This window comes from Heterocephalus glaber, unplaced genomic scaffold (genome assembly GCF_053883595.1).
Source record: "Heterocephalus glaber isolate CG9 unplaced genomic scaffold, H.glaber_assembly_v1.0 deba00001610, whole genome shotgun sequence".
In the NCBI taxonomy this organism is placed as follows: domain Eukaryota; kingdom Metazoa; phylum Chordata; class Mammalia; order Rodentia; family Bathyergidae; genus Heterocephalus; species Heterocephalus glaber.
The window spans coordinates 13,454,424-13,467,066 of record NW_028258381.1 but is presented as its reverse complement, the minus strand read 5'-3'; the positions used below and the strand labels follow the sequence as shown (position 1 = coordinate 13,467,066).

General features: G+C 58.6%; 1 protein-coding gene across 6 annotated transcripts in view; it reads right to left on the bottom strand.

Annotated features, from left to right (window-relative positions):
• The window catches only part of Tns3 (tensin 3), a 151,569-nt gene that overhangs the window by 108,668 nt on the left and 30,258 nt on the right, over nt 1-12,643 (bottom strand). For 5 of the 6 annotated variants that reach the window (XM_004839880.4, XM_021254255.2, XM_087196100.1 and 2 more), the window contains exon 3: nt 8,576-8,613. The exons of the other annotated variant lie outside the window; for it this stretch is intronic. Coding sequence is in view for 3 of the 5 variants with exons in the window: in XM_021254255.2 (XP_021109914.2) it covers nt 8,576-8,613 (38 nt within the window). In the remaining 2 variants the exon portion in view is untranslated. The remainder of the gene's footprint in view (nt 1-8,575; nt 8,614-12,643) is intronic. 6 annotated transcript variants of the gene reach the window in all.

Sequence of the window (12,643 nt, the reverse complement as noted above, 5' to 3'; positions counted from 1 at the left end):
TGCTGAGCTGGGGTCCAGGGTTAGGACTGAAACTTACGAACCAAGGGGACATCGCTCGCCCCTCGTGGCAGCCAGCAGTGTGGGAGGACAGCAGAGATGGCAGTAGGCAGGCACAGAGCTCTGGCCAGACCCAGAGCGCAGCCCTGTTGCGGTCGCCGGGTCAGGGCTGGGGACGGCAGACAGGGCCAGCACCAAGGACACGCGCTGGAGGCTTTGCAGACTTCCACCAGAGCTCTCCCCACCTCAGCTTCTGTGTCCCCTTTGTTGGCAGACCCCAGAGCCCCTAATTAGGTTCGCATTCCTCAGGAACTTCATGAGCCACGGAGAGTGGAGCCGACAGAGCAGCCTGGGTGGAAACGGCTGGGATCGAGTGAGTCTTCTGGTTCTCCTGAGCACTCACACACAGGCGGAGAAGGAAAAAGACCCAGCACCCCCAGTTCCTGCCTCCCCTGGGCTCCTGGAGCCTCAGTTTCCCCCTGAATCCAGCTCTGTGGTCCCAGTAATGATTTTAGGGAAAGAAAAGAACCAGGCACCACCCAGGCAGAATGAGAGGGCTTCAGCCGGCCCTCTTTGCACAGGTGCAGGCTTGGCCCCCTTGAGCACCTGAGGCAGGGCCCCGGGGCAGGCTGGGAAACACCCCCACCCCCGCTTCAGGCAGAGGAGACAGGGCTCATAGGGAGGGAACAGGACAGAAACAAAACCCAAAGTTCTGGCTCTGCCTTATGCGCCCAACATCTGCCCCCACCAGAAATGGAATGTGAGGAGCCAGCCTGGGGGGGTTCTGGTCAGAACAGCTGCAAACCACACCCTGAGGACCCTGCCCACGGGACCAAAGCCTCACCTAGGCCCCAAGAAGGGCAGCCTTCTCAGTGACTGGCCACACTCCTGTGGCTAAGGCTGTGTCAAAAGCCTGGGCACAGCCAGGTGCTGGGACACAATGATAATCCCAGCTTCTCAGGAGGCTGAGGCAGGAGGACTGCAAGTTCAAAGGCCACCTGGACAACTTAGCAAGACCATATTTCGAGAGAAACTAACAGAAAGAAAAGGCTGGGGATGTAGCTCAGCATGAAGGCTATGGCTAAAAACTAAACTAAACGAGGCCAAGCAGGGCAGGGAAGGGTGATCAAGACCCAGGTCACCAGGCTGGGCCACAGCTGGGATCTCCAGATCTCCGACCAACAGTGAGCAGAGAACCCAGGATCCACAGTGGTGACGGATAAAGCACTATGGTTCGCTAGGCAATCAGAAGAAAACCTCATAAACATGGAGTACTGCAAAGATTACAGACTAACATCTGATTTCAGTCCTTTCAGAGTCTGCTGCACCACGCCTGCCCAATGGCGCTCTTTGGAAGGTGGTTGGCTCCAGGCATTGAGCAGGTTGCTGCGAGGGGGCGTGGCCCTGTGGGGGCGGGTCTCTGGGGGCGTGGCCTAGACTCTATCCCCTCCTTGGCTCCTCCTCTCTCTCTGCTTCCGGGATGCCAGGCAGGGAGCACCTCCCCTCCCCGCTCTGCCCAGGCGCCCCGCATAGGAGCCCTGGGACCCTGGACTGTAACCTCCAGCCAAAATAAACCTCTCAAGTCGTGGGCGTCGGGTATTGTATCCCAGCAACAAGGCAAGCGACTGACACAACATTTAAAATGCCAAAGGTCAGCGGTAAGTGTTAGAACGTGACTAGATCCATTTCCAGGAGGAAAATCCAGGTCTCAATCTTACCGGCTACGACCAGAAACGCGGCACCAGCAGCCCGCAATTCCCACCCGAGATCCAAGAGCAGCACTGTAACTGACACATGCGCTCATCAGCATTGAGTGAGTGCTCTGCCACCCCATCCACCTGCAGAGTCTGTCCCCTCCTCCTGAACCGGGTGCTCGTGACCTGCTGTCACCGATGGACACAGGACGCTCGGCCTTGAGGAGCCGCACAGGGCGCCGAGATGTCCCGGTGCCTGCTCAGTGGCAGGCGGGGACCCAGGCCGGCCTGTGAAGCCCTCCTGCCTGGTGTCACCCCTCTCATCTCCTCTCCTGCCTCCGTGTAGCAAGTCCCAGAGGGAGAGCCCTGCGGGTGCCAGAGGCAGGGATGGGAGGGTGCCCTCAGCCTCCCACAGACCAGCTGACATGCTGGGCCACACAGGACTAAATAAACACAGCTGAGGGCGGTGACAGACAGTGGGGAGGAGGTGAGGAGAGACAGCTCCCAACTCCGGGACACCCGCGGATGAGGACACCACTCCCACCCCTGACTTCCAACGCTGGCCGTCGCTCTTCACAAGCAAAGCTGCAGGAAGGCAGTCACTGCAGACCGAAGCCGGTTCCCGGGGCACGGGGGCTGCTGCATGGAGCCCAGAGCTCCAGGCACAGGCACCCGGTCACGGGCCTGATCCCACGGGCCCAGTGGCCAATGGTGACGGGTAGGAAGTGGTCATGTCTGAATGCCCACGGACACGCAGCCAGTCCACACCGCCACCTAAAGCCAGCCTTCCACACAGTCCTGCCCACAGCCCGAGACCACCAGAGGTCCCACCTCACCCACGTGACTGGCAGGTGAGACCTGTCCATCCTCCCGCAAGGGACCGGAAGTCCCTTCTGGCCCATCACAGGCTATCCTGGGCCCTCACTGGGCAGCGCTAAGCTTTCCATCAGGACTCCAAGGGGGCCACCTATTCCCCCCAGATGCTTTTTAAAGGTAAAAGGAAGAAATCTCAAAAAGCAAAACGGTTTTCGATCAAGATTCTGAACTCAGTATTTCTGATTTTACAGGATGTTTTATGCATTCAGCCCTTCTGTCTTCCCATCCTGCCCCCCCTCCAAAGACATCAGCTGTTTGTTATTCCTAAGATCCATGCACGGGGAAGTGTCCAGTGTGAGGAGAACTAACAGTCCACATCCTCACCCACAGCTCCACCAAGATCTGAGGCAGGAGGATCACAATTCTAGCCCAGCCTGGGCAATCTAGTGACTTACGGAGACCCTGTCTCAAAGGAAAAAATTAAAAAGGGCTGGGGTGGGGAGCTCAGGAGGAAGCCTGTGGGTTCAGTCCTTGTACCCCACATGAGTACAGAGCCCAGGCCCACACTCGCGAGAAGGCTGGAGTCACAGGAGATTGCAGACAAGCACAGAAGCCAGGGCCACAGCTGCGCGGGGCGGGCAGGGAGGGGGCACCCCGAGAGCTATTTCTGGGCTCAGCGGAAAACGAGGGTGGGCGCTTCCTGAATCCCAGCCTAAAATTAATAGCTTTACAGACAGGGGGAGGAGTCCCTGGCAAAACAGAAGTTTCATGGCCGGTGTGACCCCTGCAGGATTCCCAGGCTTGGAACATCAGGCTGGCAGCTGGAAGGAGCCCTCGCGGTGGGGTCAGTGGAGCTCTGCACTAAGCAGGACCAGGGCAGTGGGCGCCAGGGCATTGGGAAGTGGAGCTGCACTCAGCAGGATGCTGGGAAATGGTGACACCGAGCAGCCGGTAGGCTGTGCTGGGGCTCCAGGCTCCGACACCACAGCCCGATGTTCAGTCAACGGCACAGACAGCCCGGTCCTGCCGGCCTGGCCACGAGTCACAGCCCTCTGAGTCCCACACCCGCTCTCTTCCCTCAATGTGACTGTGAACACGCAACTGTTCTAAAAATAACCTCAATTAATTTTTAAAGGAATTTGAAAGGTCAGGACAAACATGAAGAGCAAATACGTGGAGAGCCACCCTCACCCAGCAAAGCAGGCTCCTGCTATGTCCTGGGTCTGCAGGGCAGACGCTTCCTGAGGACAGCAAGCCGCACCGGGGCCCAGCTCCAGGCCCACCCACAGCAGCACCCAGGAAATGCGGGTTCAATGGGCTGGCTTAAAAGTCAACTGCCTGGCCAGACCTGGTGGCATGCCCTGTCATCCCAGCACTCTGGGAGGCTGAGGCAGGAGGCTCTCAAGTTCGAGCCCAACCTGGGCAACTCAGCAAGACACAAGAAATAAGAAAGGGCTGGGGATGTAGATCGCTGTGGAGGCCCCGGGTTCATTTAAAAAAAAAAAAAAGTCCTCCATCCTTAGAGCAAGGTGGGGACTGGGAGGAGGATGCCAGACAAACCCTGGCCGAGTGGGCAGCCTGGACCGGTCTTCTCCACGATGGCAGGGGCCCCCGGGGCGAGGTTGCAGGGAAACGGCAGACAAACAGCCCTGGCCGCATCTGAGGTGCCTGTCCCTGTGCGGGGTCACCATGAAAACACCCTGAGGGCACCCACTGACTGACTGCCCAGCCCCTGGGGTGACGCAACCAAGCCTCGGGGTGAACTGCACCGCCTGAGGCTGAGATGGCTCGGACCAAGCATGGCCTGAGTATGGACCGATGATGGGTTCAAATATGGACCAACCGCAGGCCTGCAGCGGCCACATAAGCAGCACTCCCATCACACCTCAGGTTGGTCCGGGAGGACGCTGTGCTGTGCTGGTCTCACCGGGACTTCTTACCCCTGAATCAGCCCAGAGCCTAATGGCAGAGGTCAGTAGCTGATGAGGACCATCTGCTGTACCCTAACCAGCGATCCGGGACCGGCTGGCAGCATCTGACGGGGCAGCAGTGGCCAGCAGTGGTGGCAGCACATGACAATGGCGGGGGCCAGTGGCACCGGAGGGCGCTGCGCTGTCACACCAAGTTGGGGTCCACTGACATCCCCCAGCTGCACACAATGCACAGCGACTGCTGTCACCCTCACCGACTGCAGACAGCCACAGACACGCGTGGGGACCAGGAGAGCAAGAAACAGAGCAGAGCAGCCTGCTGGTGCGCAGGGCAGGGTTTCTGGGAAAACACCAGCATGTGGGGCACACTTGGTCAGTTTTGGGTCCGGATGGCGAAAGCCCACCACTTCCACACCAGGCGGGGGGCAGGCTCCCGCCCTGAGCATCCAGTTAATCCTCCCGGCACAGCTGCTCTGCCACAGCAGTGCTGAAAGGGTGGCAGCCACACAGGGCCAGCTCCAAAGCCACAGGACCCAGTAGAACGAGCTGGCAGGAGGCACTGTGGGGCTCTGGGGCCTGGGGAATGGTGATTCTGGACACAAGCAACAGGGTCCTCGAGGGCAGGACGTCACAGTGGAGAAGCTGCCACTGATGTCAGAGGTGCGGGCCGGGCCTCAAGGGCCACAGATGGGCCAGGGCAGCAAGGGCCCTGGTGCCCAGGCACCTGGAGTGGCAGCTTCCTGAGCCCTCAAGGGCACCAAGGCCAACACCTGGCTGTGTGCTCGGGCTCCGCTGGGTCTCGTTGTGCGGAGCCTTCTGCTGGGGGGGGGGGGGTGTCTGGGTTGCATTTGCCGGCACTGAGCTCAAAGCCGAAGTGGAAGTGGAAGAAGCCAGTGCCCGGGGCCAGGGGCTGCAAGGACCAGGGGTTCCCAGGTCACAGGGCCCCCATTCGCTCCCTCTCCGCAGCACGGCATCCAGCCTCCTTCCCCTTTCTCCTCACCAGCATCTGCCTCCTAACACTGCTGTTTCTCCTACTTCTCCTTCCCCATGCCAGTGAGTCAAAGGCAGGAAACACCAAGTCACGAGGCCCACACAGCTCACGAGGCTCGAAGGGCCAGTGCAGCATCCAGAGCAAGGTGCTGGGACCTGAGCCCCCAGGCTTTGCATGGACACCTAGCTCCACAGAACGTGTGACATTACAGAGGATACAGCTAAGATGTGTCCTCTCCTTCCCCCAGTCCTGAGGACGGAAGCCAGGGTATCCACACTGAGCTACTGCCCAGCCTTTATCTATTTTATTTTGAGACAGGGTGTCACTAAGTTGCTAAGTCACTTAGGCTGGGCTGGAACTTTCCATCCTCCTGTCTCAGTCTCCCAGAGTAAAAGAGGGCCTTTTTTTTTTCTTTTGGTACTGGGGATCGAACTCGGGTCCTTGCGCTTGCACAGCAGGCGGTGAAACCACTGAGCTAAATCCCTGGCCCTGGGGGCCATTTTTTATGACAGGGAAGAATCATTCCCTTACTCACACAGGGAGCCCGAGGCTCTCGAGGGCTGCCTTGACCAAACACTTCTGCCCGCAAGGCTTCGGCGCAGTGACCGATTCCCATCTCCACAGGCCAAGTCTGTCACCAAGCACCTACAGACTCGCTGTAGCTGAGGACCTGCTTACGGGTCCGCGCAGTCCCTTTGCAGTGAGGGCTCCACTTGCTTGGCCTGATCCCCAACAGGGACCCCCCCACCCGACAGTGCCACACTGGGGACCTGAGGTCCACCGCACACTGGGAAGGACGCAGGAGCTCTGGTCTCCACAGGGGCCGAGCCCGGTCCCCGCCTGTCTGCCCTTGGAGGTGTGTGGCGGCCCCCACCAGTGGCCCAGGGAGACGGTGACCTGGACCAGGGGCTGCCACTGCCTCAGCTGTGACTCTTTCCCTGCCAATCCCCCCACCAATCACCTGTCCCCAGGGCCACCAAAGGCCTCACACAGCACAGACCAGTGACCGCACCGGTCACCTCCACCCATGCTGGCAGGGGCCCACGAGGGGGGCACAGAGCTGGGCCATCACCTGCCAGCAGAGGCCCCTGGGTGCCCGAGACCCCAGCCCACATTCCCACCAATGCCTCACAACTGCCCAAGAGCCTGTGCCTCAGGAGCCTGCTGTGTGGACACGTGCGCACACGCACGTACACACACATACACGGTGACCCCAGACCCAAAGCCCACACATGATGTACATACACAGCATCCTAAAGAGCCCCAAACCCTCGGTGCCAGTGTGGGAGGAACTGCACCCCACTTGGCCCCTGGAGGACCAGCCCTGCCCCGAGGGCACCACCTGGAACCTCGGACCTGGAGCCCACACAGTGCCACAGGGTGTTTTAGGAATGACAAGGTGCTTTGTTATTGCCAGCGCTTTCTCTCCTGCCACTCCAAGCTATCAAAAAGCAAGAATGCGATACCTTTCCCTGCCTGCATCTGATAGGAATTTATAAGTTTACCCCTCAGCACCCAGCCAACCTCTGCGGGGAGAAATGCAGCCGTTCAGGCTTTGGGAACATCCTTGGAACACAAAAATTCAGCCCCCAACTGGCCAGAGGGGCAGGGACAAGGGCAAGCTGTTTCTGCAAGTCAGGGGACACGGGGGACACAGGACAGGAGGACGGCGGCTGACCCCTTCTCCCAGCTGCATCAGTGACAGGGAACAAGCCTCAGGACAGGGCCGCCACCAGGACACCAAGGGCAAGTGAGGGGCAGCGCTGGACCCTCCAGGGAAGGGGACCTGCAGGTCTGAGCTGCACCCCAAGGCGGGGTGGCTCCTACTCACCACCACATTGGAAGCCCCACATGGACACAACCTCTTAGAATAACGGGGTGCAGCACCCAGAGAGGAGCCCATCTGTGGGCACAAAGCCCTGAAATAAACCTCGCCGGGTACCAGACCTGCCTGCTGTGTGGAAGATTTGCCTACTGGAAAGGGGAAGCCTGCTCCAAGAGGGTGCGGAAAGGGAGGCAGAACTGCTCCCTCAGCCCACGGAGCCTGGGGAGGTGGCCACGTGACCTCCAGGAAGGGAGGGGTGGGGAGGACACGGCCGGGGACAGCTGCAGCTGGGAAGTCCCGGTGAAGAGGCAGGGCTATCTGGGTCTGGAGAGCCGGGCCAGGCCCATCTGCTTCTTCCGTCTGTGTGGGCCTGCGTGTGTGGGTATGAGAGGCATGAGTATATATGTGTGCGTGCGTGTATGTACGTTTGCATGTGTGGGTGCACTGTGGATGTGTGTGCACGTGTGTTTGTGTGTGCAGATGATAGACAGAGTGGAGGAAACCAGCGCTCTGGTTCCCACGTGCAAACATGCACACACACGCAACCTGGAGTCTGTCGCCAGCACAGCCTCAGCCTGGAGAACGAGGTCAGGGTGGGACACTCAGGCTCCTGAGGTCCACAGCAGCTGCAAAACCCCAACTCTCCAACACCCCAAGTCCCTGGGCCACAGCCACAGGTTACACCTCAGCCCACCTCACTGCAGATCCACAGCAGATGCAGTGTGATCAAAAGCAACATATGTGTTTAAATTCTTGTTTTTTTGATCACCCACTGTATCTGGGAAACTAGGAGAATAGGGCGAACCACAACCTCTTCCCCAGGGTCCCCTAAACCCCATTCTTCAGAATCTAAACCCAGAAAAGCCCAGCACAGCCTGGAACCCTTGGGGAATCACGCTGGAACTGACACTCACAGGGACAAGCAAACCACGTCACCACCTCTGCTCCACAGTTCCCTCGTTCTCAGCAGCGCCACCCCTGGGCCACCGTGCTGGCTCCCACACCATGAGCCAGGGATGCCCTGAAGGCCCGGCCTGCACCCCACGCCCCTCCATCCCCACCCAGCACCCCGAGGAGCGGCTGCCTGGCAAGGAGAAAGCGGGACCACTGGTCACTGAGAAGCAGCCCAGGAAAGGGATCGAAATCTTATCTGAAATCAAATTCTTGAGGACTGTTTGCTATAATGAAGGCGCGGATTTCAGAGCTCGTGGGTTTACTCCCGGCTTTCTGTGGCTGCCGTCCAAAGGCCCCCCTGCTCCAAGTACCACTCAGCAGCAGCTAGCTCGCTGCACAAGTCCCCCAGGAAGCGCGGAATGCTCACCTGGGCTTCACATTTCTTGTGGCAGGAATACTTGCAGGCTGGACGAAAAGAAAAGACAATGTGAGTGGGTCGGCAGCCTCAACAACGATACCTTTCTTTTTCTCTTTTGCTGCCCTGAGGATTGAACCCAGGGCCTTTGCCCTGAGCTCCATTCCCAGCCCTTTTTTGTTTTTTACTTTGAGCCAGGGTCTCTCTAAGAAACTAAGTTGCCAAATTGCTCTCAAACCTGCCATCTTCTAGCTTCAGCCTCCCAGAGTCAGCAATGCTTTCTGCATCTCCAGACTCCCTGCCTCCTAGAGAAACCCCAGTGTAAAGAGCCCATGGGCAGCCCGTCCCCCACAAAAGCAATTCTGCACTTGGGACACAAGACAGAGCGGGGACAGAAGATGGAGGGACAGAAACTCCCATGGGAGCTTTTGGGCATGAGAGTCCTGAGTTCAGATCCTGCCCTGAGTCCATTTCTTTCAGGACAAACTGAATGTCTGTGTGACTGTCCACCTCGGCCCCCATGTGAACTGCACACTCCTGTGTCCTCGTGGCTCTGACAGTGTAGGCAGAGGGCTGGGACCACGTGGATGTCACCAGCCTGGCATCCATGAGGCACAGTGAGCTGGCCCTCCCCTAGCAAGGAGGATGGAACAGGGGACACCCGGAAATGAGCCCACAGCAGGGACAATCCCAGCACAGCCTCCACGGGAGCTGTGGGGCCATGGGGTACCGTCCCTGGCCACCCCAAGTGTGCCAGCCCACCCAGGGCTCTGCCTGTCTGACTGGGCGGCCCCAGGCAGGTCCAGGACTTCTCTGGGCCTATGCTCTGCTCAGAGCTACCCTGGTGTCACAGGGGGCCCTACTTTGAACCTACAAAGTTGTTTCCATAGGCAAAAGTATACAGCACTTCCGGGGGCCACAAGCCCCCTTCTGTCACTTATGGGCCCCGGGGATGGAAGCAACTTTGCCTTTGTCCCAGAGACCAGCTGCTACGGAACCCTGCGATCAGGAAGGGTCGGCAGAGTGAGGGGCCCAGGGCCTGGTGGTCAGTACACTCGGCTGTTACTGTCTTCACATCTTTGCAGGATCTGGTTTTTGCACTGTCGTTCTGGGCCTCTGAGGCCTGAAATTATGCAGCACAACAAGCATTCATTCTTCATCTTCTGGGGTCCAGCACACAGACGTGATGGGCAACTTCCAAACCAAGGGAGCCTGAGACCCAGCAAAGCCGGACCCTGACTGGACCAGGCCAGGCAGGCCTCAGAGGAGGGCTAGGGCAGGCACAGCCACAGGGCTGCAGCTGGGCCGGAACTGGCAGGGGACACGCGTGCACAAGCACGCACAAGCACGCATGGTCCAGGCAACACATGGCTGGACTGGGGAGGCACCCGAGAGAGGGCGGAAACCCCACCACCACCACCAGAGCACCCTGGGGCATACAGAGCACAGACACAAACGCACAGCAGGTTCACGGTGTCCCTGGCGCCCGGCAGCCTGGCGGGCTCTGATTTATGTGCGGGAATGACTCGGAGGGAGGACAGGGAGAATCCTCTTGAGAAAGTGCCGTGGCCCCAGGAGCAGAATCCACGTGGGCTCTGAACACACTGGGAAGCCCTGGTCTCCGGGCTGACCCGAGCCCGCTGCTCTGCTCCACACCTCATGGTGGGGTCAAAGTCACACGGCGTGCAGTGCGTGTGTCTCAGGAACAGAGGCACTCACTCCCGCAGCTCCTCATCCCCTCCCTCCTCTGTGGGCCAGGAGTCCTGTTTGTCCCAAGACAGATACAGGCTGAGAGTCCCTCATCCTAAATGCCTGCGACCCAAGTGGCTCTGATTTCCAACTTTTTCCAATTTGGGAATACTGATGGAGACTTTACTGACTATCTTTAATCCTAAAATTCAAAATCTAAAATGCTCCAAAATCTGAAATTTTTCGAGCATCTAAGTTTCAGATCTTGGAGCAGCTTGGATGGTGGAGTCTCAGATTAGGGATGCAAATCTGTAAGTCACTTTGAATTTTAAAGGAAGAGGGGACTTCCGTTCCTCATTCCCCACTCAGGTCCTGACCACCGTGTCCCCCAGCTTGAGGACACAGCGCCCACACTCCGGGGCTGTAAGTTCCTTGGGTGTAAGAGGTCCTGAGGGACCCACTGGGTGCCTGCAACCTGCACAAAACAGAGCTGGACGCACCAGAGCACACCTCTAAAACCAAGAGGCTGGGGCAGGAAGATGCAAGGTCAAGGCCAGCTTGGACAACTTAACAAGACCCTGGCTCAAAATAAATACAAAGGGGCTGGGAGTGTAGCTCAGTGTGAAGGCCCTGGATTCAATCCCCAGTGCCGGAGAAACACACGCAGCGCTGGACAGGCACAGTGCTCCATCAGTGCTGTAACCAGCAGCCCAGGGCTGCAGTGGCCACTGACACGGGCCGAGACCTGACCGTGCTCCTCCTGCTTCTCTCTGTCACCACCTCCTGAGGCCGAGCACCAAAACCTCTGGCCCTGGCTCCCCGCCCCACGCCAGCCTCACGCACTCTGGAAGGCTCTTTCGGCCTCCCCAGCTCCCCTGTGCCCGGCGCCCCAAGCTGTCCTCCCGCACCAGCCCCAGCCGCCTCTCCCGTGTCCACTGGTCAGCTCAGCCACCTGTGATGAGCAGCCGCTCCAGTGCAACCATGTCCACAGCTGCACTAGGTCAGCCCTCTGTCTACTCCCTCGCGGGCACTGAGTCTGAGGGCCACCCTGATGACACAGCAGGAATCATGCATTTTAGACCCAAGTGGACACCTCGTCCCATGCTGGACCAGGGGACCGCCTGGCACTTCCTGCACTGGGCCATGTGCTTCTGTGACAGCTGCGGGACAGCGTTTTCACGCTTATTCACGATTCCTGACCAGCGAGCAGTGTCGGTCTCTCAGAAATGGTCACAGCAAGCTGTCACTGCCCAGATTTGAGGTTTCCCGAGGAAATGAGACTGGAAGACCTGGGTCCCTCACCAGGAGCACGACGACCTTCCTGAGAAACCCCTAGTGCCCTGAGCAGATGTGGGGGTTCCTGGCGACGGTGTGCGACGGGCCCCAACATCTGGCAATCTGAGCTGCGTCATGGGCCAGGAATTTCCTAACGACCAGTGAGCAGCATTAACCACTGCGTAAAGAAACCCACTAGAGGCGAAAGACAAGCTGACGGGCCCTAATAAAAAAAACAGAAAGGAAGCCAGGCGGCCGCACACCTTCGAGCCCAGGGCTCTGCACAATGCCCTGGAAGCAGAGACCTGAGCTGGGGCCCGGGCACCACCTCTGCACCACCACCAGCACTCAAGAGGTACAGCCCTACCCCAGGAGCTGCGTCTGCACCCGTTCCCTCCGGGGGGGGGGGGGGTGCCCTACAGCCAAACCCAGCCAACCTTGTCCATAAAGATCTGTCACAGACAGGCATGGTGGACACAGCTTCATCCCAGCACTCAGGAGGCTGAGGCAGAAGGATCTCCGCAAGTCCAAGGCCAGCCTGAGCTACACAGTGAGTTCAAGGCCAACCTGAACTACATAGCGAGACCCTGTCTCAAGAACTGAAAAAAATTTTTTAATTTAAAAATTTTTAAAAATAAAAAATAAGAGGGCCAGGGATTTAGCTCAGTGGTTCCGTTGCTTGCCTTGCAAGTGCAAGGACCTGAGTTCAATCCCTGGTACCAAAAAAATAAAAATAAAAAATAAAAAATAAGAAGGACTGAATTTGTAGCTCAGAGCAAAGGCCCTGGGTCCAATCCCCAGGGAAAAGAGAGAGGAAGGGAGGGAAGGAGAGGGAGAAAAAAGGAGAAAGAGCTGCAGGATGAGCTACTGATAATCACTCGGCGTGGCCTCTAGTCACAGGACGGCCACCCAGCTCCCACAGTGAGGCACCCACGAGCCCAGTCCCCTCCCCAAGCGCCTCTGTCTGCATCCACCCTGCGGCAGAGGTCAAGACTGGGACCCCCTGGCCTATAACTCACTTCCCAACAAGGCAGAACAGTAAAGTCCGGGGGACTCAGGAGAATGGGCAGCCCGGGATGGCCACACGCCCAGCACGGGGCACCTGGCACACGGATC